Source organism: Crinia signifera, chromosome 9 (assembly GCF_055691185.1).
Source record: "Crinia signifera chromosome 9, ASM5569118v1, whole genome shotgun sequence".
Taxonomy (NCBI): Eukaryota; Metazoa; Chordata; class Amphibia; order Anura; family Myobatrachidae; genus Crinia; species Crinia signifera.
The window spans coordinates 152864419-152889822 of NC_139225.1; the positions used below are offsets into that span (position 1 = coordinate 152864419).

The 25404-nt window shown below is 48.9% G+C and overlaps 1 protein-coding gene across 1 annotated transcript in view; it reads right to left on the reverse strand.

Moving 5' to 3' along the window:
* The window catches only part of LOC146036349 (putative HLA class I histocompatibility antigen, alpha chain H), a 92832-nt gene that overhangs the window by 34864 nt on the left and 32564 nt on the right, over positions 1-25404 (reverse strand). Inside the window, exon 2 of the mRNA XM_083160305.1 lies at positions 24086-24346. Coding sequence (XP_083016431.1) covers positions 24086-24346 — 261 coding nt within the window. The remainder of the gene's footprint in view (positions 1-24085; positions 24347-25404) is intronic.

A 25404-nucleotide genomic window follows, 5' to 3' on the forward strand; every position in this document is an offset into this window, starting at 1 on the left:
GCCTCTCTCAATCATCTGTTCACTGTTCCCCATAGTCTCTCCTCATCATTCCCTTTGAGGAAATGCCCTTGTTTTGGGAACATGCGCAAATAACACCCCTGCCTTCCTTGTTATGGTGTCCCCCTGTCAAAAATGCCCTTGTTTTGGGAACATGCGCAAATAACACCCCTGCCTTCCTTGTTATGGTGTCCCCCTGTCATTTTGTTCTGGATCCACCCAGGCAATGTATCAGCGGCGGCAATGCCACACAGGGCCCTGCTGCTGGATGCGACACCACCTTCTCCCACCCTCTGTCCTCCTCTCTGCACGCTCCTGGCCACTGCTCCACCTCATCCCACCGCACCTTCTTCTGCCCATACACTGCAGTAAATATAAGGCCCAGCGCTGCTGGATGTGGCTCTGCCTACTGTTATGCTGGCTCCGCCCATTAATGATTTGCTGCCACCCACATAAGGTCACTTCCAGATATTTTCCAGGGCCACTTTTAGTCCCCAATCCGCCCCTATACAGTGTCTATATAGTCAGTAGGGCGACAGGGTCAACATGGTCAAATGGTTGACATTAAAAATTGACATGAATTACCATAATTTTTGTAAAATATATTTTTAAGGGGGGTGTGGGGATTTTTTGATACTTTACCATCCATGTCAGCATAGAGAGAGAATATAATAGTGTGGCAAGTGCAGCGATCCATGCGAGGGGAAGCACTACACTTAGGGGGGTATTCAATCTGAGGGTCACGGCATTCAAGCTTGCTCGACCGCCGTGACCTAGTCCCGTTCTCGGTCAGCTCGACCGAGAACATGTAGGTGGGATTCAATGCCCCACCTGCCGGGGACCGAGACGGAGGCGTGGCTGTGAGTTGCGCCAGTCTGACACCAGTCTGGTGTCAGAAGCAGTAGTTGTGCACTGGAATCCAGTATTGCACCCAGATGCAGCATCCTCCGTAATGGTACCATGGAGGATTTTCCCCCCTTGAGGATCCACCCACGTTGTTTAAGGAGTGTCAATGTTGTTTGTAAGTGTTCTGACAACACCCCTGGTGGCCTGGCTACAAGTAGAAGGTCGTCCCGGTAAGGGGAACACCCTTTTCACCCGACAGAGAAGATGTGCTGCCATGATTTTTGTGAAAATCCTTGGCGCCGTGGCTAAGCCAATGGGGAGTGTATGAAACAGGAAATGTTGGGACAATGAAGCAATGTAAAGAAACCGCTGGTGTGATGGAGCAATAGCGATGTGTAAATAAGCATCCTGTATATCCAGGGACATGTGGAAGGCTTGTCAGGCTTAGCTGAGGGGTGCCTCTTTGGATTTAGAGGCACCGGAGTTACGGGGAAAACTGTGCCCTCTGGCTTTCCCTTGAGGAAGAAAGTACCCAAAAAAGGGAGGAGCATCAGGCCTGTAAGGAAGGGCTGAAAGTAAACCAACAGTTTTGGCAGCCACTAAGGAGACTGCAATTTTATTGAGCGCCTTTCCAAATGGTACTTACCCCTTAAAAGGGACTCCATATAAGCTTTCTATGGTCACAAACAGAGCATGGTACGAGTCAGCACTAAGTTTGCTGAGGCCTTAGCAGTAAGCACATTTGCGTCAGCAAGAGCCTCGTTGATGTAGAAAGCAGCCTGTCTATATTAGAGAGGCACAGCTTACAATACTCTGAGGCATCTGTGGGCTCTATTACCTTGAGCCACGGTACCACCACTTTAGCAGCCAAGCTGCAGCCACAGTGGGCCTATGTATAGCTCCTGTGAGTGAGTAAATAGACTTAAGAGACTGCTCTATTTGTCTACCAGCTGGGTCCTTTAAGGAAGAACCGGTGGTAACCAGGAGTACAGAAGGATTTACCAGACGGGTAACATGAGAGTCGACTAGGGGAGTAAGTCTCATATAATTGACAATCTTTCAGTGGAAGAGGGTATCGAGAAATTGATTTCATTGATATAGGAGACTTTTAACCAATGTTTTCCACTGATCTGTTCTGATTTCCATCATATAGTCAGAATGTGGAATTTGAGTCTTAGGGGGCTATTCAATCTCCCACAGCCATCTCCTGATGGATCTCCTGACGGGGGAGATGGCTGCGGGACCCTATTCAATGCTGTCTTCCCCGACAGAATTAAACAGGGGATCTCGGCAGAACGAGCCCGTCTTCACAAGCAGTCAGGCTCATTCTGCCGAGAACGGCTGGGAATTGACAAGCTCCCGGCTGCAGCTCGACGATTCCTGGCCCCAGCTCGAGGCCACACCCCCTTCTCATCCCGCAGCACGTGGGACAATGAATCCCGCCTGCAAATTCTCAGTCGAGCAGCCTGAGAACGGTACAGGGTCACAGCTGTTGGGCCAGCTAGACAGCCGTGACACAACATTGAATACCCCCCTTAATGACCTTTTGAAAACATTGGTCTGCTTTGCAACTGGTGCAGGTTCTTCATCCTCAGACAACAGCACCAGTTTAACCCCTTCCTGACACAGCCAGTTTTTGCCTTCCTGACAGAGCCCTTTTTTTCAAATCTGACATGTATCACTTAAGTGGGGATAACTTTTTTTTGCTTTTACTTATCCCAGTGATTTTGAGATTGTTTTCTCGTGACACATTGTACTTCAAGTTAGTGGTAAATTTGGGTCGATACAGTCTGTGTTTTTTTGTGAAAAATACCAAAATGTCGTAAAAAAATGGAAAATTTAGCAATTTGCAAAATGTTAAATTTTCTGCTTGTGAGACAAATAATCATACCACTCAAAATAGTTAATAACTAACATAGACCATATGTCTACTTTATGTTTCCATCATTATTTCAACTTCCTTTTAAATTTTTTGGACACTAGGAGGCTTAAAATATGAATAGCAAATTCTCAAATTTTCAAGAAAATTTCAAAACACTGATTTTTTTAGGGACCAGTTCAGTTCTGATGTGACTTTGAGGGACTTGTATGTGAGACACCCCCATAAATGATGCCATTTCAAAAACTGCACCCCTCACAGTATTCAAAACAGCATTTTGGAAGTTTGTTAACCCTTAAGGTGTAGGTGAAATTTCAAAATTTCATTTTTTTTGCAGATTTTCAATTTTAATACATTTTTCTAAGGAACACAGTACATTTTACTAGAGAAATGTGACTAAAAATTGATTCCCCCAATTATTTTGTTTTCATAAATATCCTATATGTGGCCCTAGTGTGCACATTGACCAAACCACAGGCTTCATAATAGAAGGAGCACCTACTTGATTTTGGAGCCTCCTTTTTATGAGATTATTTTTTAGGCACCATGTAGGTTTCTAGGCACCATAAGATGCTAAAAGTTAGGAACCCCCCCACAAGTGACCCCATTTTGCAAACTACACCCCTCAGGGAATTCATCTAGGGGTATAGTGTACATTTCAAACCCCCAGGGGTTTCACCAATTTTGAAACAACTGGGCTGTGCAAATGAAAAATTACATTTTTTTACACAAAAAATGCAGTTCTGGCTCAAAATTTTTAATTTTCATAAGGTATGAAGGAGAAAAAGCACCCCAAAATCTGTGCCCCAATTTCTCCCGAGTATGGCAATGCCTCACATGTGACCAAAAAATACCAGTTGGGTGCATGGCAGGACTCAGAAGGGAAGGAGTGATTTTTGGGTTTTGCAGCTCAGATTCTGGTGGAATTTTGGTGGGTGCTATGTCGCATTAGCAAGACCCCCGAAGCACCAATACAGTGGAAGCCCCCCACAAGTGACCCCATTTTGCAAACTACACCCCTCAGGGAATTCATCTAGGGGTATAATGTACATTTCAAACCCCCAGGGGTTTCAACAATTGTGGTACAACTGGGCTGTACAAATGAAAAATTACATTTTTTTACACAAAAATGCAGTTCTGGCTCAAAATTTTTCATTTTCATAAGGTATGAAGGAGAAAAAGCACCCCAAAATCTGTGCCCCAATTTCTCCCGAGTACGGCAATGCCTCACATGTGACCAAAAAATACCAGTTGGGTGCATGGCAGGACTCAGAAGGGAAGGAGTGATTTTTGGATTTTGCAGCTCAGATTCTGGTGGAATTTTGGTGGGTGCTATGTCGCATTAGCAAGACCCCCGAAGCACCAATACAGTGGAAGCCCCCCACAAGTGACCCCATTTTGCAAACTACACCCCTCAGGGAATTCATCTAGGGGTATAATGTACATTTCAAACCCCCAGGGGTTTCACCAATTGTGGTACAACTGGGCAGTGAAAATGAAAAATTTAATTTTTTACACAAAAATGCAGTTCTGGCTCAAAATTTTTCATTTTCACAAGGAATGAAGGAGACAAAGCACCCCAAAATCTGTGCCCCAATTTCTCCCGAGTACCGCAATGCTTCCTGTGTGACCAAAAAATGGCAGGACTCAGAAGGGAAGGAGTGATATTTGGATTTTGCAGCACAGATTCTGGTGGAATGTTGGTGGGTGCTATGTCGCATTAGCAAGACCCCCAAAGCACCAATACAGTGGAACCCCCCCACAAGTGACCCCATTTTGCAAACTACACCCCTCAGGGAATTTATCTAGGGGTATAGTGTACATTTCAAACCCCCAGGGGTTTCACCAATTTTGATACAACTGGGCTGTGCAAATGAAAAATTACATTTTTTTACACAAAAATGCAGTTCTGGCTCAAAATTTTTCATTTTCATAATGTATGAAGGAGAAAAAGCACCCCAGAATCTGTGCCCCAATTTCTCCCGAGTATGGCAATGCCTCACATGTGACCAAAAAATACCAGTTGGGTGCATGGCAGGACTCAGAAGGGAAGGAGTGATTTTTGGATTTTGCGGCTCAGATTCTGGTGGAATGAATGGTGGGTGCTATGTGGCATTAGCAAGACCCCCGAAGCACGGTGAAATGATGAACCTAATAATCCATAGATGTGTGGTATATTTTAAAACACTCCATTATACATAGGCCGGGTTTGTCGGGGCAAGTGTCACACTGGAAAATAGTTTGCTTTCTTATTCCCTTTTTATAGCAAACTTTGCACCTTTTTGTGTCCTGCCCTTTTTTCCAGTGGAGGGGATTTCATCAGGAAAATGCTGCCCTGGTACAATACGGGGGCCAGTACTAGAAGTACTGGGGCCCTCTGCCTGCTGGTTCCCAAATATTAGGCCCTTTATGACTTCCTCTTGAAAGTGCTGAAAGCTTTAGGAATGCGACCTTCCTTTCCAGAGCACGCAGATATCTCAGAGCCTTAGAAATGACTGCAGACGGTCTCTTTCAAACAGGTTTATTCACCGTACCGTACCTTCCATAGCTCGTTGGTCACATACTTATACCATGTAACACAAATAATTCCTCCCCCTTATGGGAGGGGATATTACCAAATACATACATGTTCACATGTTACACTCCCCTAGTGTGGTGTTACAAAGTCTATAACTGGTTTGACGTAACTTTACTATGCCATCTCCGATGACATAGAAGAGTGTATTTCCTCATTTGGGTATCATTAGTACCTGAGTTATCTACAGAATCTGAAACTCAGAAGGAATATATTTTAACCCATTCAGCTTCCTGTACACAAGATAATTATATATAATGCTAGTACATATGGGTCTTTATAATACTCTGTACTGACAAGAATTATGCTATGGTATAAGTAATATAATGTTGAGTAAGATAAACTCTATCAGTGCATAAATGTCCCCCTCTGGCTGGTAGAACGGAATAGCACGTAAGCGTTATACAGTGCCATCTGGATGATATACACGGCCAGCTTCTTGTACCAGATTTTTGTTTTCCGCAGGGCACTGTACGGCTTCAGTACCTGATCTGAAAGATCCACTCCGCCCATGTACTTATTGTAATCCAGGATACAATAAGGTTTTGAGGTGTGGGTACTGGTACCTCGTACAGGGACGGAGGTGGTACTGTCTCCATGAATTGTTGTCAGTATAAGGACATCCCTCTTGTCCTTATATTTGACCAACAACATATTTTCGGTGCATATTCCCCTGCTTTCACCCCTTCTCATTACTTGGGCAATGTGCGTTTTTGGGAGGCCTCTTTGGTTCTTGCGCACAGTACCGCAAGCTGCTGTACCTCTTGAACCAAGGGCCTTAAACAGGGGGATGCTAGTGTAAAAGTTATCCACGTAGAGGTGATAACCTTTATCCACTAACACCTACGAGGGAGGGGGGGCATTCTGGCGGTTCAATTCTTGAATCCTTCCCTTCATATACCCTAAACCTGTGAGTGTACCCTGAGGTGCTTTCACACAGCTTATACATTTTTATGCCATACCTTGCCCTCTTATTGGGAAGGTACTGGCGGAATTTAACCCTTCCTTTAAAATGTATAAGGGACTCGTCTATGCAAATGAATTTATCTGGGATGTACATCTCTGCAAATTTGGCACTGAAATGATCAATGACCGGCCTGACTTTGAATAGCCGGTCAAAGGTGGGATCATCTCTGGGTGGGCACTGTGCATTATCGTTGTAATGCAAAAATTTAAGGATTAACTCAAAACGAGTCCGGGTCATGGCCATACGATACAGTGGGGTGCTGTACAGAACATCTGTACTCCAATATTGCCTAATTTCTGGCTTTTTACTATGCCCATATGAAACACCAGACCCCAAAACGTCATCATCTCTACTGCATCTACAGGGGTCCACCTAGCAAATGATGACGTGGGGTTTTGAGCAATAAACTGCTGGGCATATAAATTAGTTTGGTCCACCATTAAATTTATAAAATCATCAGAGAAAAATAATTTGAAAAAGTCAATTTCTCTGAGACCTGTGGAATCAAATTGGATTCCTGGGATGGCCAAAAACTCAGGAACCTGGGGCTCAAAATTGTCTGGTGGTGGGGTCCATACGAGATCAATTATTGGGGGGGGGGGGTCTCAGCTGCTCTACGGGGGCGTCTTTGAGGGGGTCCCTCATCACTAGAGGAGGAAGAGGAGCTTAAGATGAATCCTTCAAATTCCCCGCTTGCATCACTGGCTGTGTCAGAGTCAGAGGCAAGCATGGCATATGCCTCCTCCGCTGAATACATTCTTCTGGATGACTGGGATGACATTTGGGATGCCATTTTTATTTTTGTGTTTCTGGTAGTGAAATGTTTCAACACGTGTATAGTGTAGGGGGGGTACAAACTTTATTTCAACCCGTGTGTAGTGTGTAGTGAAAAATACTTTATACAGGAATTTGATCCCAATAAAAAAAAAAATTGAAGGGGTTAAAAAAAAAAAAAAAAAAAAAAGGTCCTGCGCCAAAAATTGAGCACAGATGTTGGTCAGTAAGGTCCGTCACTGAACAGCGCTCAAAGGCAACAGGAATTTGATAAAAAAAAAAAAATAGATCAACCCTGTGCCGAAAAAAATGATCAGTGATGTACGTCACTGATCAGCGCACAGTGGCCACAGGACACCCACAAAATCACACTGTGTGTAAAAAAAAAATTTAAAAAAGACCCCACAGCACCCTCAAAAAAAAAAAAAAGGTGATCACTGATGCGACACTGATTACCAGTGAGGGGCAGCAGGTGCACAACCTTTGCTGCAACTGACAGTGCAACTGGCAGCAACTGACAGGTATATATATTTAAAAAAAAACCCTGCACCCCCAAAAAGTTGCTGATCAGCACAGATATACTGATCAGCACAAAAGGGGGGGCAGCAGACACAAAATATAGCACTCTCTATCACTATCTCTCACTATCTATCACTCTATGACACTGCAGCAGCAGCACTGACAGTTATATATATATATAAAAAAAACCCTGCACCCCCAAAAAGTTGCTGATCAGCACAGATATACTGATCAGCACAAAAGGGGGGGCAGCAGACACAAAATATAGCACTCTCTATCACTCTCTGTCACTATCTCTCTCTATCTCTCACTATCTATCACTCTATGACACTGCAGCAGCAGCACTGACAGGTATATATATAAAAAAAAAACCCTGGACCCCCAAAAAGTTGCTGATCAGTTAATTTATACTGATCAGCACAAAAGGGGGGGGCAGCAGTCAGTTGCACACGCAGCACAGCTGTATATATATATAAAAAAAAAACCCAGCACCCCCAAAAAGTTGCTGATCAGCACAGATATACTGATCAGCACAACAGGGGGGGGGGCAGCAGACACAAAATATAGCACTCTCTGTCACTATCTCTCTCTATCTCTCTCTATCTCTCTATCAATAACTTTATCACACTGCAGCAGCACAACACAGGAAGTCACAAGAAGTGACAAGATCCAGGAAGCATCCAGCACGCTACAAGCAGTGATCAGGTAAGTATTTGCAAGGATCAGGTCAGTATATCACGGCAGATAGGCACGGTGACCGCACTGCACGCAATTCCAGACCGGAATGGCGTCTGCAGTGCAGTCACCGTTAGTTTAAATCACCCTCCATGGCTGTGATTGGTCCGTCGGTCCGACGGACCAATCACGGCCTTTGGGGGCGGGTGGGGTGAGGTGGGGTGACACCAGTGTCACCCTTACACCCCGTGGTGATTGGTGCTGTACTTTACACCGATCCCTGTGTCACCGGCGAACGTTATTCGCCGGTACACAGAAAACGCTGTAATTGGCTGTTCACATTGAACAGCCAATCACAGCGATCGCCGACGGGGGGGAGGCATCGCCGCCCCCCCTGGACATGCTGGGACATGTCTGCTGTCAGGGACAGCAGACATCTCCAAACTGTCACTGCGTCTATAGACGCGGGGACAGTTTAAAGCCATGACGTACATGTACGTCATGTGTCGGGAAGTACATCCCGGCCATGACGTACATGTACGTCAAATGTCGGGAAGGGGTTAATAGCAACAATTAGGGCCGGTACATCAACTACTATTTGAGATTGTGTTAGGGATACCTCTGAATCAGCTATAGAGAGGTTAATGTCATCCTCCTCCTCAGAGGTCTCATTTGTATCAGACACTAATGGAACCATTTATCCATTAGGTCCCAATCAGGCCTATAGACACCGGTATAATCCGGACACCTATATTTAATATTTCCAACTTGTTGCCGGAGTGGTGGTCGCAGGGGGTGGATGCTGGCAGATCCGGCAGGCTCTTCACATGCAGTGTGTGGATGTGCGGGTGACGTCATTACGTCAGCCGCACACTGCCTTACTGGGAGCGCTTAGCTTCTCCTTGTTTGAGAGGCCTTAGAGTCAGGAGCTGGCAGCGTCATCGCGTCAATATGCAAATGATGCGCAGGTGGCGGGGTGGCAGCAGCTCAGCGATACTGCAGAAAGTTCTCAGAACTGAGAACTTTCAGCACAAAATCGGCCCACAAGGCCATCGGCCCTTCTGGCATTTGCCAGGAGAGCCAGATGGCCAGTCCGGCCCTGGTGGTGCCGGCACTATGGGTGGAATAACCTGCATAACAGGACCCATAGGAGTATGAAGGCGTTCCACTAAAGTACCCAGGATGTGTTGAAAAGCAGCCCAGGGAATCTCCTGTACAACTACAGTAGCAGGGGGCTGACCAGAAGGAACATAACATTTTATACACCAACTATCCTGAACAACATTCTGTGCAGACAGATCTGCAGCAAAGACCTACATGATAGAAGCTTGGGACATTCTGTCTGAGTGTGCCATCTTTTAGAAGTCATGATTAGAAATCTTGGTGCACACAAACACACAATAGGAATATGCCTTTAAGGGAAACCCGGAGTGGTATTTTGTATGTGACTTAGGGGCCCATTTATCAAGTAATATTTGCGGCTAAATCCCTGAAAATACCAGTTTTCGGGGGTTAACCGCAAATACTAAGTATCACCTAAATGTATTAAGTGGGACCGCAGCAGGAATCTCCGATCCCTGCTGCGATCCCCCCTGCAGCGCCGCCGGCCGCATCCCCCATAGGTTTCTATGGGGGATGCAAAGCTGCCCGATGTATCAACATCGGGCAGGCCAGCATCGCACCCCTGGGCTATCGCCATTCTGATATGGTGATAGCCCATTGTAGCCTCGGGCAGTGCGGTCAGCGGGGTCGTGGGGGGGTCAGCGCATAACCGCACATGCGCAGACCCCCCGGCTTCCGGCTCCAGGCATCGCAGGGACGGGCTCCTATCGGAGCCCTGTCCCTGCGCCTGCCAGATGATACATCTCACCGCACCGGAATCGCATTCCAATGATAAATGCGCCCCTTAGGAGGACTCAACCTCTAACACCTGTGGTTACAGAGTGTAGGTACTGTAAGCAGAGTAGACAGCAATAATGTATACTTAAGGCCCATACACACTGGGCAACTTTTAGCTGAAAGCCGCTCAAAACAGCCTGTTTGAGCGGCTTTCAGCTCAAAGGCGCCCAGTGTGTATGCCCCAGCGATGAGCGGTGAGCACTGCTGCACGCTCCCGCATCATCGCCGGGAAAGCCGCTCATCTGCTGGTAATACCAGCAAACGTGGAGCTTCAATTGTGGAGCTCCAATCCCCCATCCACGGAGCTCCACTATCCCCTGCCTCCGGAGCGGAGTGTAGAGTGGCGGAGGAGAGGCAGGGGGAGAGAGCGGAGGCTGCTGCGGCGACCCGGCTGAAGGAGAGAGGAGGCTGCTGTGTCTGCCGGGGAGCACAGAGTGCATTGGCATCTGGCCGGAGGAGCGCAGTGCTGCATCCTCGGCACCATCCCCCGGCGGAACACCACCGACCCGGGGAAGACCCCTCGCACCCCCCCCCCACCACCATGGACGGGAGGGCCGGCACACGCACAGGCGGGCAGGACCCAGCACTTAGGTGAGGAGGGCTCATCAAATCCCCCCCCTCCCACCGGACAGAAGGGGGAGAGGAGGCACATTGGCCAAGGGGGCCCCTGTATGACACCCAGAAGCCGGTAGGAACCACCCCCCCCCCCCCAAGAAGCCCCCAACCCCCAGCAGGCCGCACTAGCTACGGTTGAACTCTACGGCGGCACCGCACCCCCCCCCATCACTGACTCTCCCCCAGCCTCCCTGACCGACATCCACCCCCCCCCCCCCCACCACGCTGGCTCCCCCTACAGGAAGATGGTGCCGCAAATGGCTGCCTAGGAACTGTGCACTCAGCCAAATGAAACACTGTAAAAGTGTCCCTGTGTGATAACTGTACTGTCTCCGCTAAAATTGTACTGTTTCTGCTCATACTGTTACCTACCTGACTGTTGCAAAGACCAGTGGTGCCGCCGATGGCTGCCTAGGCGCAGTGCAGCTTGGCGAGTATGTGTTCCCGTGTGATAACTGTACTGTCCCTGCTTATATTGTTACCCACCTGGCTGCTGCAATGACCAGTGATGCTGCTGTTGGCTGCCTAGGCTCTGTGCATCTCGGCGAGCATGTGTCCCCCGTACGCAATGTTTTAATATAATGTATGTGATTCCCCTCCCCCCTTCATCCCTGCTTGATGCTGCACTGTAATCCACAAAAAAATCCTAGTGTGCGCAAGCATACATGGCCAATAAAGTGGATTCTGATACCTTTATGTGATTTCATTTTTCTCAGGATTGCCCCTGAATCCCCCCCCCTCCCCATGTCAGTGCATGTCTCATGTTCTAATACTTTTCTGCCTGTGAGGAATGTTTCCCTCCTGTACTTTGTACCTGTTTCCCCACTGAGTGTCTCTCTCTCTCAGCCAATCAGAAGGCCCACTAGTGTTTTAAACAGTTCTTTTCAAATTCTGTCTACCGCCGCAGACCCCCACTGCCCTCTAGCGCTCCTTCACAGTGCTACGCTCAGGGCCAGCACCACCACTAGGCAGCCTTAGGCATTTGCCTAAGGCAGCAGGCACTGGAGGGCGGCAATTGTGAGCAGGACCCCCCCGGGATGGAGGTAAGTGCCCCACTGCATCACACACCCCCTCCCCCCTCTGTGGAGTGATTTGGCGTCATTGCCTGCACACACAAACACCCCTCCCTTCACCCGTGGAGCGACCCTGTGGCCGCTTCGTGCACACATTCCCCCCTCCCCCTGTGAACCAACGCAGCCAGCAGCGCAGCATCACCCAGGCGCATCACACCCCACCATGGAGCAACGTGGCAGCCGCAATGCAGCCCCCCCCCCGTCCATTGGAGCAGGTGAGCACCGGGGCGCTCCCCTCCCTATCCCGCTTGGGGCGCTCCGGTGACTTCCACTGGCTACACTACTCTGATGGATGCCACCAGCGCTCCCTCTGGCCTCCTCTCCCCGAACTAGAAAGAGATCCCTCTGCCCCCACCCGCCGATTGCATTCGAGAGATCGCATGTGGTTAAAAACCACTTGCGGTTGCTCATGCAATGCCATAAATATTGTGTGCAGCATATAATATCTATCAACGAGGTATGCAACCGGCAGGCCCACGCATCGCTTCAGGAGACCCATTCTATGTGCATACAATCCTTGGATTTATCGCACAGATGCAGTCGAAATAGAAGGATTGTATTAGGGACGAGCGGGTTCGGATCCTAGAGATCCGAACACCCACGAACTTACCTTATCCGAGGCCGGATCCGAGGAGTTTGCCGGGTCCCGCCATTTTCAGGAGTCCAAATCGAGGCCAAAACATCATCATCCTGCGTCAGATTCGGATCTCTATAAAAGGTCCGGCTCCAGCGCCATCTTCATTCTGCAAGTAGAAGTCAGACAGCACGGATGTGGCCTTGCTGTCTGCACAGAAGAAAAACCTATGGGCGACAAAAAAACACTGTGGGGGGATATACTAAGGAGGGGCAACTAATGGGGGACCAAATAGAGGCTGCATAAACTGAGTGGGGCTGCTCAAGGGCGACAACTGTAAAAGTCGGGAATCTAAAAGTACATTTACTAAGGGGGAACTAATGGTGCAGGAACTTTTGTACATCTACTAAAGGGGAACTAATAAGTGGAAAACTGTTCAGGTTACAGCTACTAAGGGGGCATTACTAAGGCTACTACTAGCCTTAATTTAAATTAAAAAAAAGGTGTGTTTTTTTCCCCTTAACCTGCAAGGGGTGTTAAGTGTGCCATATCAGTCCAGCTGTGCTGCCCAGTGTCCCGTATCAGTCCAGGGGTGCCCGCATGTGTTCCGTATAATTCCAGGGGTGCCCAGTGTCCCGTATCAGTCCAGGGGTGCCCCCCATGTGTGCCTTATAATTATATGGGTGCCCCCATGTGTCCTGTATCAGACCAGGGAAGCTGCCCTTTTTTTAATGAAAAGAAAAAAAAGGTGTTTTATTTTTTATTTTTACTGCAAGGCTGTTATGTGCTGTATCAGTCCAGGGGTGAGCCAAGAGTGCCGTATAATTCAAGTGGTGTTACTAAAGTCTGCCGTATTATTCCAGGTGCTGCTTTTTTTTTATTAAAAGAATAAAAGTTTTTCTTTTTTTTTACTGCAGGAGTGTCGCCATGCCTGCCGTATAATTCCATGCCTGCCACCATGTGTGCTGTATCAGTCCAGGGGTGCCGCCATCTGTGCCGTATCAGGTCAGGGGTGCCCGCATGTGTGACGCATAGGGGGAAATTTACCAATATGAAAAACCTAGTTTTTCGTATTGGTATTTCCCCTACGGTTGCATACGACTGTTTAAATCGTATGCAAACTCGTGTTCCGGAGGGTCAGTTACAAAGCAGTCAGATACGACTGCTTTGTAACCCTCCGATGGTGTAACCATCCGTATTAGCGGCCGTATATACGGCCGCTAATACGAATTATTTCTAGCAGTCTGCACGGATCAGTCAGATCCGTGCAGGCTGCAGTGTGTAAAAAAAAATAGAAAAATAAATAAATGAAAAAAAAAAAACGGCGTGGGATCCCCCCCACAGCCTAAACCAGCACCAGGCTGAAGGAGCCCTGGCCGGTAATTAAAAATCAGGGAACCCGACAAATAGGGGATCCCCGATTTTTAACAACCAGCCCCAGGCTCCAGGTCCGGGGCTGGTTCCCAAAATACGGGGGACAAAATGACTAGGGGTCCCCCGTATTTTAAGAACCAGCCCCAGGCACAACCAGCCAGCAGGGTAATGTCACAGCCGGGGGACACTTATAATATAAGGTCCCGCGGCCAAAACATTCTCCCTACCGACCAGTCAGCCTGGCCAGGGGCCCTGGGGGAGTGGGGACCCCCCCCAATGAAGGGGTCCCCCCCCTCCAGGACTTACCTGACCAGGCTGAAGCCTGGTGCTGTCCTCGATGCCCCTGGGCGGTGGGCATCGAGCTGATAAATGGTGTAAAAAAATAGATAAAACTATTGTTTTTTACTGTGGCACTACAAGTGCCAGCAAGCTGGGACTTGGAGAACCACAAGTCCCAGCCTGCTGGGCATTAAAGGGCCCGCTGGCACTTGTAGTTCCACAGTTAAAAAAATAGTGCACAAAACACACTGACACACTTTTAAAATAAAACTTTAATACACCCATTACACACATACTAATACTTACCTATCTTCTTCCCGTAGGTAGCCCTGGTCCTGATGTCCTCCGGTCCTGTGTCGGCATTCCTCTTCATGTCGACGTCCTTCTTGAAGTCGACGTCCCTGTCGGCGATGGCGTCCGGTGTCTGGGTCCGTGGAGGAAGCTGTGAAAGGAAACCATACTCACCTGTCCCAGCGCGACGTAGTCCAGGTAAGGGTCTTTGCAAAAAAACAAACCGAACACCCCGAAACCAGCCGGACACGGAGACGCACGGTGTTTGTTTACATCGTGCGGCTCCGCCTCCCGAATGCCGCTATTGGCCGCCTTGCGGCCTAGCGGCTCCTGATTGGCCGCTAGGCGGCCAATAGCGGCATTCGGGAGGCAGAGCCGCACGATGTAAACACTGTGCGGCTCTCTGTCCGGCTGGATTCGGGTGTTCGGTTTGTTTTTTTGCAAAGACTCTTACCTGGACTACGTTGCGCTGGGACAGGTGAGTATGGTTTCCTTCCACAGCTTCCTCCATGGATTTCGTCGGACCCGGACACCGGACGCCATCGCCGACAGGGACGTCGACATGAAGAGGAACGCCGACACAGGACCGGAGGACATCAGGACCAGGGCTACCTACGGGAAGAAGATAGGTAAGTATTAGTATGTGTGTAATGGGTGTATTAAAGTTTTATTTTAAAAGTGTGTCAGTGTGTTTTGTGCACTATTTTTTTAACTGTGGAACTACAAGTGCCAGCGGGCCCTTTAATGCCCAGCAAGCTGGGACTTGTGGTTCTCCAAGTCCCAGCTTGCTGGCACTTGTAGTGCCACAGTAAAAAACAATAGTTTTATCTATTTTTTTACACCATTTATCAGCTCGATGCCCAGGGGCATCGAGGACAGCACCAGGCTTCAGCCTGGTCAGGTAAGTCCTGGAGGGGGGGGACCCCTTCATTGGGGGGGTCCCCACTCCCCCAGGGCCCCTGGCCAGGCTGACTGGTCGGTAGGGTTAATGTTTTGGCCGCGGGACCTTATATTATAAGTGTCCCCCGGCTGTGGCATTACCCTGCTGGCTGGTTTTGCCTGGGGCTGGTTCTTAAAATACGGGGGACCCCTAGTCATTTTGTCCCCCGTATTTTGGGAACCAGCCCCGGACCTGGAGCCTGGGGCTCGTTGTTAAAAATCGGGGAACCCCTATTTGTCGGGTTCCCTGATTTTTAATTACCGGCCCCGGCTCCTTCAGCCTGGTGCTGGTTACAGCTGTGGGGGGGACCCCACGCCGTTTTTTTTTTTTAATTTTTAATTTTTTTTCTATTTTTTTACACTGCAGCCTGCACGGATCTGACTGATCCGTGCAGGCTAAAACGCAAATAGAACAGGAAAATGGTGTTCTATTTTCCTGTCGTATTTGCGTGGGTGTTTTACACCTCTAAGCAGCCGTATTATCAGTACGGCTGCTTAGTAAATCAGAAACCACCATTCTTTTGAATGGTGATTTCTGTCGTATCCTATCGATGGTGTAGGGCATTCGTATTTGTAACTACAAATACGAATGTCCCATCTTTAGGACTACGAATTGTTGTATTTTTGGGATTGTAAATCCCGAAAATACAAATTCGTAAAAAAAAGGTGTATTTCTCCCTACGAATACACCTTTTTTCTACGAATCCATTTTGGTAAATGTCCCCCATAATTCCTGGGGTGAGCCAAATGTGTCATATAATTCATGGGTTACTGCCAAGTCTTCTGTATAATTCACGGGGTGTGCTGCATCAGTCCAGGGGTGATGCCAAGTGTGTCGTATAATTCCAGGGGTGAGCCAAGTCTGCCGTATAATTCAATAATTCATGGGGTGCTGCCAAGTGTGCTGTATTATTCCAGGGGTGATGCTAAGTGTGCCATATCAGTCCAGGGGTGATGCTAAGTGTGCTGCATCAGTCCAGGGGTGATGCTAAGTGTGCTGCATCAGTCCAGGGGTGATGCTAAGTGTGCTGCATCAGTCCAGGGGTGCTACTAAGTGTGCTGTATCAGTCCAGGGGTGATGCTGTGTGCCATATCAGTCCAGGGGTGATGCTAAGTGTGCTGCATCAGTCCAGGGGTGCTACTAAGTGTGCTGTATCAGTCCAGGGGTGATGCTAAGTGTGCTGCATCAGTCCAGGGGTGATGCTAAGTGTGCCATATCAGTCCAGGGGTGCTACTAAGTGTGCTGTATCAGTCCAGGGGTGATGCTGTGTGCCATATCAGTCCAGGGGTGATGCTAAGTGTGCTGCATCAGTCCAGGGGTGCTACTAAGTGTGCTGTATCAGTCTAGTGTTTGTGCCGCCCACTTGTGTCACTTATCATACAGTAGTTATTCAGCTACCTCGGTGCAACCTTTTGGCCTAAAAACAATATTGTGAGGTGTGAGGTGTTCAGAATAGACTGGGAATGAATGGAAATGAATGTTATTGAGGTTAATAATAGGGAAGGAGCAGTTTTTTTATGCTTTAAAAAAAAAAAAAAAGTCAGAACCCAAAATCCAAAAATCCAAACGCAAAACCTGAAGGTAATCAGAACCCAAAACACGAAAAGTGGCCGGTGCACATCCCTAGATTGTATGCAATATGGCCCTAGTGTATGGGCAGCATACACCTTGGTCTCTGTATGGCAGGAGCTGGACACTGTCTTTATACTAAACCATATTGCCTGATGGTCACTGGCTCCCAGGTTCTCACCCACATTTACATCTGATGTCACCATATACTGACATAGTATCTATGTGAGTGGGCTCTCACCGACTGCTTGTGGGATGCTCCCTATAAGGAAGTTAGAACGTGGCCACGTCTAGTGGGTCTTGCGGCAGACACCTCCCAGGTTACATCAGGTACATTACAGGCTCCCATGATTATGACCGGTCCTTATTAATCTAGTGATGTCCTGTATTAGATCCTGTCCAGTTCCTCTCCCTGTCCTATGGTCTATGGATCACCCCAGTGCGGATTATGGGGGTGATTCTGATTCATTCGGACAGGGCTGTATTCGGCCCCGTTCCAATGTTTGGGGGTCTGTGCATGTGCAGCTCCCCTTTTGCGAATGGCTTTGGTGACTTACGAGCTGTTTGCAAGGATTGGGGTGGGCTTGGGGCAGAGAGCAGCAGGGATGGGGGTCGGCCATAGTAACACCCAGCATTTTATGGGGGTCTACATGAAAGTGCTGGGTGTTCCCATGGGTACACGGATGGGACGATGTGTGCCAGGGGTTGGACACCTGGGGTCACAGGACATCAGCCGCCCGCTCTGTCTTCATCCCGGCACTCACAAATAAGAGTCAGTTCCCATAGAAGCCAGGAGAAATCATTCAATGGTCGTGACCATCGAATGATTTCTCCTGTAGCGGAGACATGCGAGAGAATGTTTTCTCGTTACACATTGTGAGGGGAATCGGCGCCGGAGGGTATTCGGCGGGGCGACGTCCCTGATGCTCGGAAAGCTGTAATCTTTGCAGTTTACAGACCCAACCAGAATTAGGCCCTATTGCCTTGAGTTCCTCGTTTCATTTTTCAATATTTTGTATTGTAGCATTTATTATGTGGTTTCTGTCCTATCTAATTAGAGTGTATCCTGGTATAGCGATGTCCCAGTCATGATCAGCATCGCACCATGTAACTGCTGCAATATGTAGCTCATATCGGGATCATATTATCTCCGATGGTCATAGCATTATCCCATATAGCTATAAGGGGCCCATTTATCATTGGTCACATTTGTAATGGCATCTGGACACAATAGCGATATATATATATAAAAACACCCCCTGACGAAGTCCCCAGATGACAAAACCGGTTGGGCGTGGCCTAAACTGACAACGCTGTGCTTTTGGAGTTCCTGACCACGGAGGCCCTGGCGGCGGCGAAAAGGCTGGTCCTGGCTATTCAAGTCGTTGGTGCACAGTGTTGGATATCACTGTGGCAAGCTGTTTGCTGTTATCTATGATGTATGTGAGCCTGCACTTTTAGTAAAATTTGTTTTACACTTTGCTCATATCTGCGCTTTTTCTCCAATTTCTTTCTACATACATATACATATACATATACACATACATACATACATACATACACACACATATATACACACACACACACATATATACACACTAGGTGGTTCATTGCGCCCTACGGGCGCTCTTCACACCGGCGTAAGGGGCTGCGCCCCTTAATTTGTGAACGTTTGTATTGTGAGAAATATGGTTAGAATTGTATGAAAGATGCCCTGTATTGCAGCTTCTGCCAGTGGGTGAGGGTCCAGCGTGGCAGCACAGGAGTACAGGACGGTGGCCCTGAGTCAGTGTCTCCTCCTACTGGGTGGGAGTTGGGGTGCATGAGAGCAGGAGGCTGGGCTATGAGGCATGATAGGGGTATGTGGGCAACACAGCGTCAGCGACTCCCCAGTGGTGGAAGTTACGGTTCAGGAGAGCAGGAAGCTGGGTAGTGATGGGGGTGTGTGGGCATACGGGGGACTAAAGAGGGTGGGGGACACTGTGCAGCTTCTGCCAGTGGGTGAGGGTCCAGCGTGGCAGCACAGGAGTACAGGACGGTGGCCCTGAGTCAGTGTCTCCTCCTACTGGGTGGGAGTTAGGGTGCATGAGAGCAGGAGGCTGGGCTATGAGGCATGATAGGGGTATGTGGGCAACACAGCGTCAGCGACTCCCCAGTGGTGGAAGTTACGGTTCAGAAGAGCAGGAAGCTGGGTAGTGATAGGGGTGTGTGGGCATACGGGGGACTAAAGAGGGTGGGGGACACTGTGCAGCTTCTGCCAGTGGGTGAGGGTCCAGCGTGGCAGCACAGGAGTACAGGACGGTGGCTCTGAGTCAGTGTCTCCTCCTACTGGGTGGGAGTTAGGGTGCATGAGAGCAGGAGGCTGGGCTATGAGAAATGATAGGGGTATGTGGGCAACACAGCGTCAGCGACTCCCCAGTGGTGGAAGTTACAGTTCAGGAGAGCAGGAAGCTGGGTAGAGAAAGGGGTGTGTGGGCATACGGGGGACAAAAGAGGGTGGGGGACACTGTGCAGCTTCTGCCAGTGGGTGAGGGTCCAGCGTGGCAGCACAGGAGTACAGGATGGTGGCCCTGAGTCAGTGTCTCCTCCTACTGAGTGGGAGTTAGGGTGCATGAGAGCAGGAGGCTGGTCTATGAGGCATGATAGGGGTATGTGGGCAACACAGCGTCAGCGACTCCCCAGTGGTGGAAGTTACGGTTCAGGAGAGCAGGAAGCTGGGTAGTGATAGGGGTGTGTGGGCATACGGGGGACTAAAGAGGGTGGGGGACACTGTGCAGCTTCTGCCAGTGGGTGAGGGTCCAGCGTGGCAGCACTGGAGTACAGGATGGTGGCCCTGAGTCAGTGTCTCCTCCTACTGGGTGGGAGTTGGGGTGCATGAGAGCAGGAGGCTGGTCTATGAGGCATGATAGGGGTATGTGGGCAACACAGCGTCAGAGACTCCCCAGTGGTGGAAGTTACGGTTCAGGAGAGCAGGAAGCTGGGTAGTGATAGGCGTGTGTGGGCATAAGGGGGACTAAAGTGGAGGGTGGGGGACACTGTGCAGCTTTTGCCAGTGGGGGAGGGTCCACAGGAGTATTGGACAGTGGCCCTGAGTCAGTGTCTCCTCCTACTGGGTAGGAGTTAGGGTGCATGAGAGCAGGAGGCTGGGCGGTAAAGCATGATAGAGGAATGTGGGCAACACAGGGTGAGCGGGTCCCCACTGGCGGAAGTTACGGGGCAGTAGAACAGGAGGCAGGGCAGTGATAGAGGTGTGTGGGCATGAGGGGTAATAAAGGTTTTTGGCTGTTGCTGAGTAGGGATAGGCATTGGTGCAGACACCATCGATGGTTGGCATTGATGGCGATTTTGCACCCTGCCATCGATAGTAGTAACATATTACTTGGATAACTATCGATTGTTGTAGCTATCGATGGTCATCCATTATATCTGACTGAATAGGCCGTGGGCCTTGGTGGCCTAAAAAAATTTGAAACTTGATCGGTTCTCCTTTGCCATCATTGTAGGGAAACCATCTGGTCCTCCCACATTGATGGCAAAAGTATTCAACATCGGCCATAAACCATCGATTATTTGAAATCATTGATGGTCGATGGGAATCCCTAGAACTGGAGGAGGGTGGGGGACAGTATGCAGCTCCCGGCAGTGGGTGAGCGTCTCCTCCCATTGGGAGGGAGTGAGCGTGCATGAGAGCAGGAGACTGTATAATAGTTGTACAGTATGTGGGCAAGACATTGATAAAAGTTGTGGCGCTGGTGCAGAGGGCAGTGGGGAAACCTGCAGTGCGGCAGCCAGGGCCGGACTTCCCACCTAGGGGCGGCACCTGCTTGTGGCGGTACAGGATCTCCCATTATCACGGGGTACATGAAATGCGGGAGCGGGGTCGCGGTGGTCCGCTGGGGGTGGAATTGCCGGAAAGGGGTCAGGGGGGTCTGCAAATTGCGGGAAGGGGGGGGGGGGCACTGGGGGGTGGTGCGGGGGTCCGTGAATCGCAAGAGGGGGGGTGTGGGGGGGTGCCGTGAATTGCATGAGGGGGGGCGTAAATCAAGGGAGGGGGGGCGCAGGGGGGGTGGTGCGGGGGTCCGCGAATCACGTGAGGGGGGCATGAATCGCGGGAGGGGGGGGGGTCCGCGAATCACGGGAAGGGGTCCGCAAATCGCGGGCGGGGGCGCGGGAGGTGCCGAGGGGGTCCGGGAGGGGGGTGCTACGGGGGGTTCCGTGAATCGCGGGAGGGGGCGGGGGTCCGCAAATCACAAGAGGGGGGGGGGGGGCGTGAATTGCGGGAGGGGGGGGTCGCAAATTGCAGTAGGGGGGTGCCGTAAATCACGGGAGGGGGCGGTGGTCCGCAAATCATGGGAGGGGGGGGTCGCGGGGGCCCTTTTAATCACGGGAGGGGGGTCGTGGGGGTCCCGCGAGTCGCGGGAGGTTGCAGGGGTCCCGCGAATCGCGGGAGGGGGGTCCTGGCAGAGGGTAGGGGTGTGCGGGATTAATGTACCATCCAGCACCAGCAGGGACAGGGGCGCTGACATTAGCCCCTCACTGCTATTTTAAACCAGTGTTTGTGTTTATATTTGAATATTTCCTTTACAGGGGGGCTATAGGTACCACCGGGCCTTAATGCCCCACATGCTGGTACCTGTGGTTCTCCCAAGTACCAGCATGTGGGGCAGGCTTGCTGGGACCTGTAGTCCTACTATAAAGGACAATATTACAGTTGAAACCAGCTATCAACCCTGCACCCACTGCCCAGGGGTACCCTGAAGGATTAACTGATTTTTAGGGAGGTGGGGACCCCTTTATTTGGGGGGTCCCCACCTCCCATATTGCTGTGTGTGTAACCCACACCACGATGCAAAAGCGCGGGCCCGTAGCCCCGATTATGGCCGTGATGCAGAACAGCCATGCTGGTCAATTCAGAGCAATCGCTCAGGAGGCCCTGCACATCGCCTGCATGTTCTTGTAGCAGGCATGGTGTAGGGCCTTCTAAACAAGTGCAGTCCTCCTGAAACCCCTCCCCACCCGCAGTAGCCCCTTCCCCCTCCTTTGCAATATGGGGATCAGCAGCACTGCACTCACCCCTCCCCACCCCATGGCATACCTCCCAACTTTCGTGCCGAAGAAATAGGGACACTCGCGCGGCGAAGGGGGTGGGGCGTATGCAAAAGGGGACGGGTGTATGCAAATGAGGGCACGGCTTATGCTAATTAGCCACGGGCTCATTTTTATACGAGAATAGACGCTGTGCGCATGGCGTCTATTCTATAAGATTGGGGGGTCTCCCAACTGCAACCCCCCGCAGCGGGACAATGCCTGCCGCGGGTGGGACAGCGGGACAGGACCCGAAAATCGGGACTGTCCCGCTGTAATCGTGACAGTTGGGAGGTATGCCGTGGCACCCCGACCCCCCACGAATGCCCCCCCTCCACCCATCTGCAATATGGGGATCCGCAGTGCTGCACTCACCCCGGTTACTGCTCCCAGCGGTGCCGGCAGCAGCTGTCCATGTCCGCCTCATCAGCGGCAGCAGAGAAAAAAAAATTAAAAATGGCCGTGGCCAGCCAATCATGGCTTGCCACGTCGTCGCCCCAACCCTTAAAGCTGGCTATATTACCCAGCTCAAGACAGGGGGCAGGCAGTCCGACGGCAGAGAAGGAGCAGAGAAGAGCTCCTGAAGTCCTGGGAGGAGGCGGCCATGCAAAAGAGCTTAGAAGGCCGACGCCCCCAGGTGAAGAGCACAGATGAAGAGACAGAAGCCCTGGGGGGGGGGGGGGGGGGCAGGTTTTTAATACATATTCACCATTTTTAATTTCTCTTCATTCAATCTTATACAATTGTATGTAATGATTTTTTAACTGTTATGAAATATTTGTATAACCTTTCATCAAACCAGCGCCACTTTCTTTTTCATGTGTATATACAGTGCAGTGTGTGTGTACCATGTGTATATATACTGTGTAGGGTATGTGATGTGTATATACAGTGCAGTGTGTGTGTGTACCATGTGTATATATACTGTGTAGGGTATGTGATATGTGTATATACAGTGCAGTGTGTGTGTACCATGTGTATATATACTGTGTAGGGTATGTGATATGTGTATATACAGTGCAGTGTGTGTGTACCATGTGTATATATACTGTGTAGGGTATGTGATGTGTATATACAGTGCAGTGTGTGTGTACCATGTGTATATATACTGTGTAGGGTATGTGATATGTGTATATACAGTGCAGTGTGTGTGTACCATGTGTATATATACTGTGTAGGGTATGTGATATGTGTGTATACAGTGCAGTGTGTGTGTACCATGTGTATATATACTGTGTAGGGTATGTGATATGTGTATATACAGTGCAGTGTGTGTGTACCATGTGTATATATACTGTGTAGGGTATGTGATATATGTGTATATACAGTGTAGTGTGTGTGTACCATGTGTATATATACTGTGTAGGGTATGTGATATGTGTGTATACAATGCAGTGTGTGTGTACCATGTGTATATATACTGTGTAGGGTATGTGATATGTGTATATACAGTGCAGTGTGTGTGTACCATGTGTATATATACTGTGTTAGGGTATGTGATATGTGTATATACAGTGCAGTGTGTGTGTACCATGTGTATATATACTGTGTAGGGTATGTGATATGTGTATATACAGTGCAGTGTGTGTGTACCATGTGTATATATACTGTGTAGGGTATGTGATATGTGTGTATACAGTGCAGTGTGTGTGTACCATGTGTATATATACTGTGTAGGGTATGTGATATGTGTATATACAGTGCAGTGTGTGTGTACCATGTGTATATATACTGTGTAGGGTATGTGATATGTGTATATACAGTGTAGTGTGTGTGTACCATGTGTATATATACTGTGTAGGGTATGTGATATGTGTATATACAGTGCAGTGTGTGTGTACCATGTGTATATATACTGTGTAGGGTATGTGATATGTGTATATACAGTGCAGTGTGTGTGTGCCATGTGTATATATACTGTGTAGGGTATGTGATATGTGTATATACAGTGCAGTGTGTGTGTACCATGTGTATATATACTGTGTTAGGGTATGTGATATGTGTATATACAGTGCAGTGTGTGTGTACCATGTGTATATATACTGTGTAGGGTATGTGATATGTGTATATACAGTGCAGTGTGTGTGTACCATGTGTATATATACTGTGTTAGGGTATGTGATATGTGTATATACAGTGCAGTGTGTGTCTTACCTCCAGTCTGGTTGAAGCGACTCATCGTTGTCCTCACATTGTGCTTGTGTACAGGCTCATTGCCTCTACACCTCTGTGTGTTTCTCTCCCAGTAATCTGCTTCCACTTTATTCATCCACGGAGCCACAGGACGCAGGACACGAGAGTCACTGTTATAATGCACAATCTGCTGATCATCCACATATCCAACTTCAGAGTATTCCGGCAGCCCCGATCCTTTACCTGAGACCCCAGTCCTATAATACCTCAGCGTGTGACTGTCTGAGAGAGAGAGAGAGAGAGAGAGAGAGAGAGAGAGAGAGAGAGAGAGAGAGAGAGAGAGAGAGAGAGAGAGAGAGAGAGAGAGAGAGAGAGAGAGAGAGAGAGAGAGAGAGAGAGAGAGAGAGAGAGAGAGAGAGAGACTGTTACATATCGCACATACTATACACAGGACACAGACCACAGCCATGTACAGCCCGGTATTACCTGTATACATACATATATCTTATAGTGTAATAATACTGCAGCGTGTGACTGTCTGAGAGACACAGAGACTGTTACATATCACACATATTATACACAGGACACAGACCACAGCCATGTACAGCCCGGTATTACCTGTATACATACATATATCTTATAGTGTAATAATACCGCAGCGTGTGACTGTCTGAGAGATACACAGAGACTGTTACATATCACACGTATTATACACAGGACACAGACCACAGCCATGTACAGCCCGGTATTACCTGTATACATACATATATCTTATAGTGTAATACTGCAGCGTGTGACTGTCTGAGAGAGACACAGAGACTGTTACATATCACACATATTATACACAGGACACAGACCACAGCCATGTACAGCCCGGTATTACCTGTATACATACATATATCTTATAGTGTAATAATACTGCAGCGTGTGACTGTCTGAGAGACACAGAGACAGTTACATATCACACATATTATACACAGGACACAGACCACAGCCATGTACAGCCCGGTATTACCTGTATACATACATATATATCTTATAGTGTAATAATACCGCAGCGTGTGACTGCCTGAGAGACACAGAGACTGTTACATATCACACGTATTATACACAGGACACAGACCACAGCCATGTACAACCCTGTATTACCTGTATACATACATATATCTTATAGTGTAATAATACTGCAGCGTGTGACTGTCTGAGAGACACAGAGACAGTTACATATCACACATATTTAAATTCACCATCGGTTCTCTCATGCTTAACAAACCTCAACACTTGACTAACTAACTTATCTAAAAATAACGACACGGACACAAGTGCTGGCGTTTCAAAAT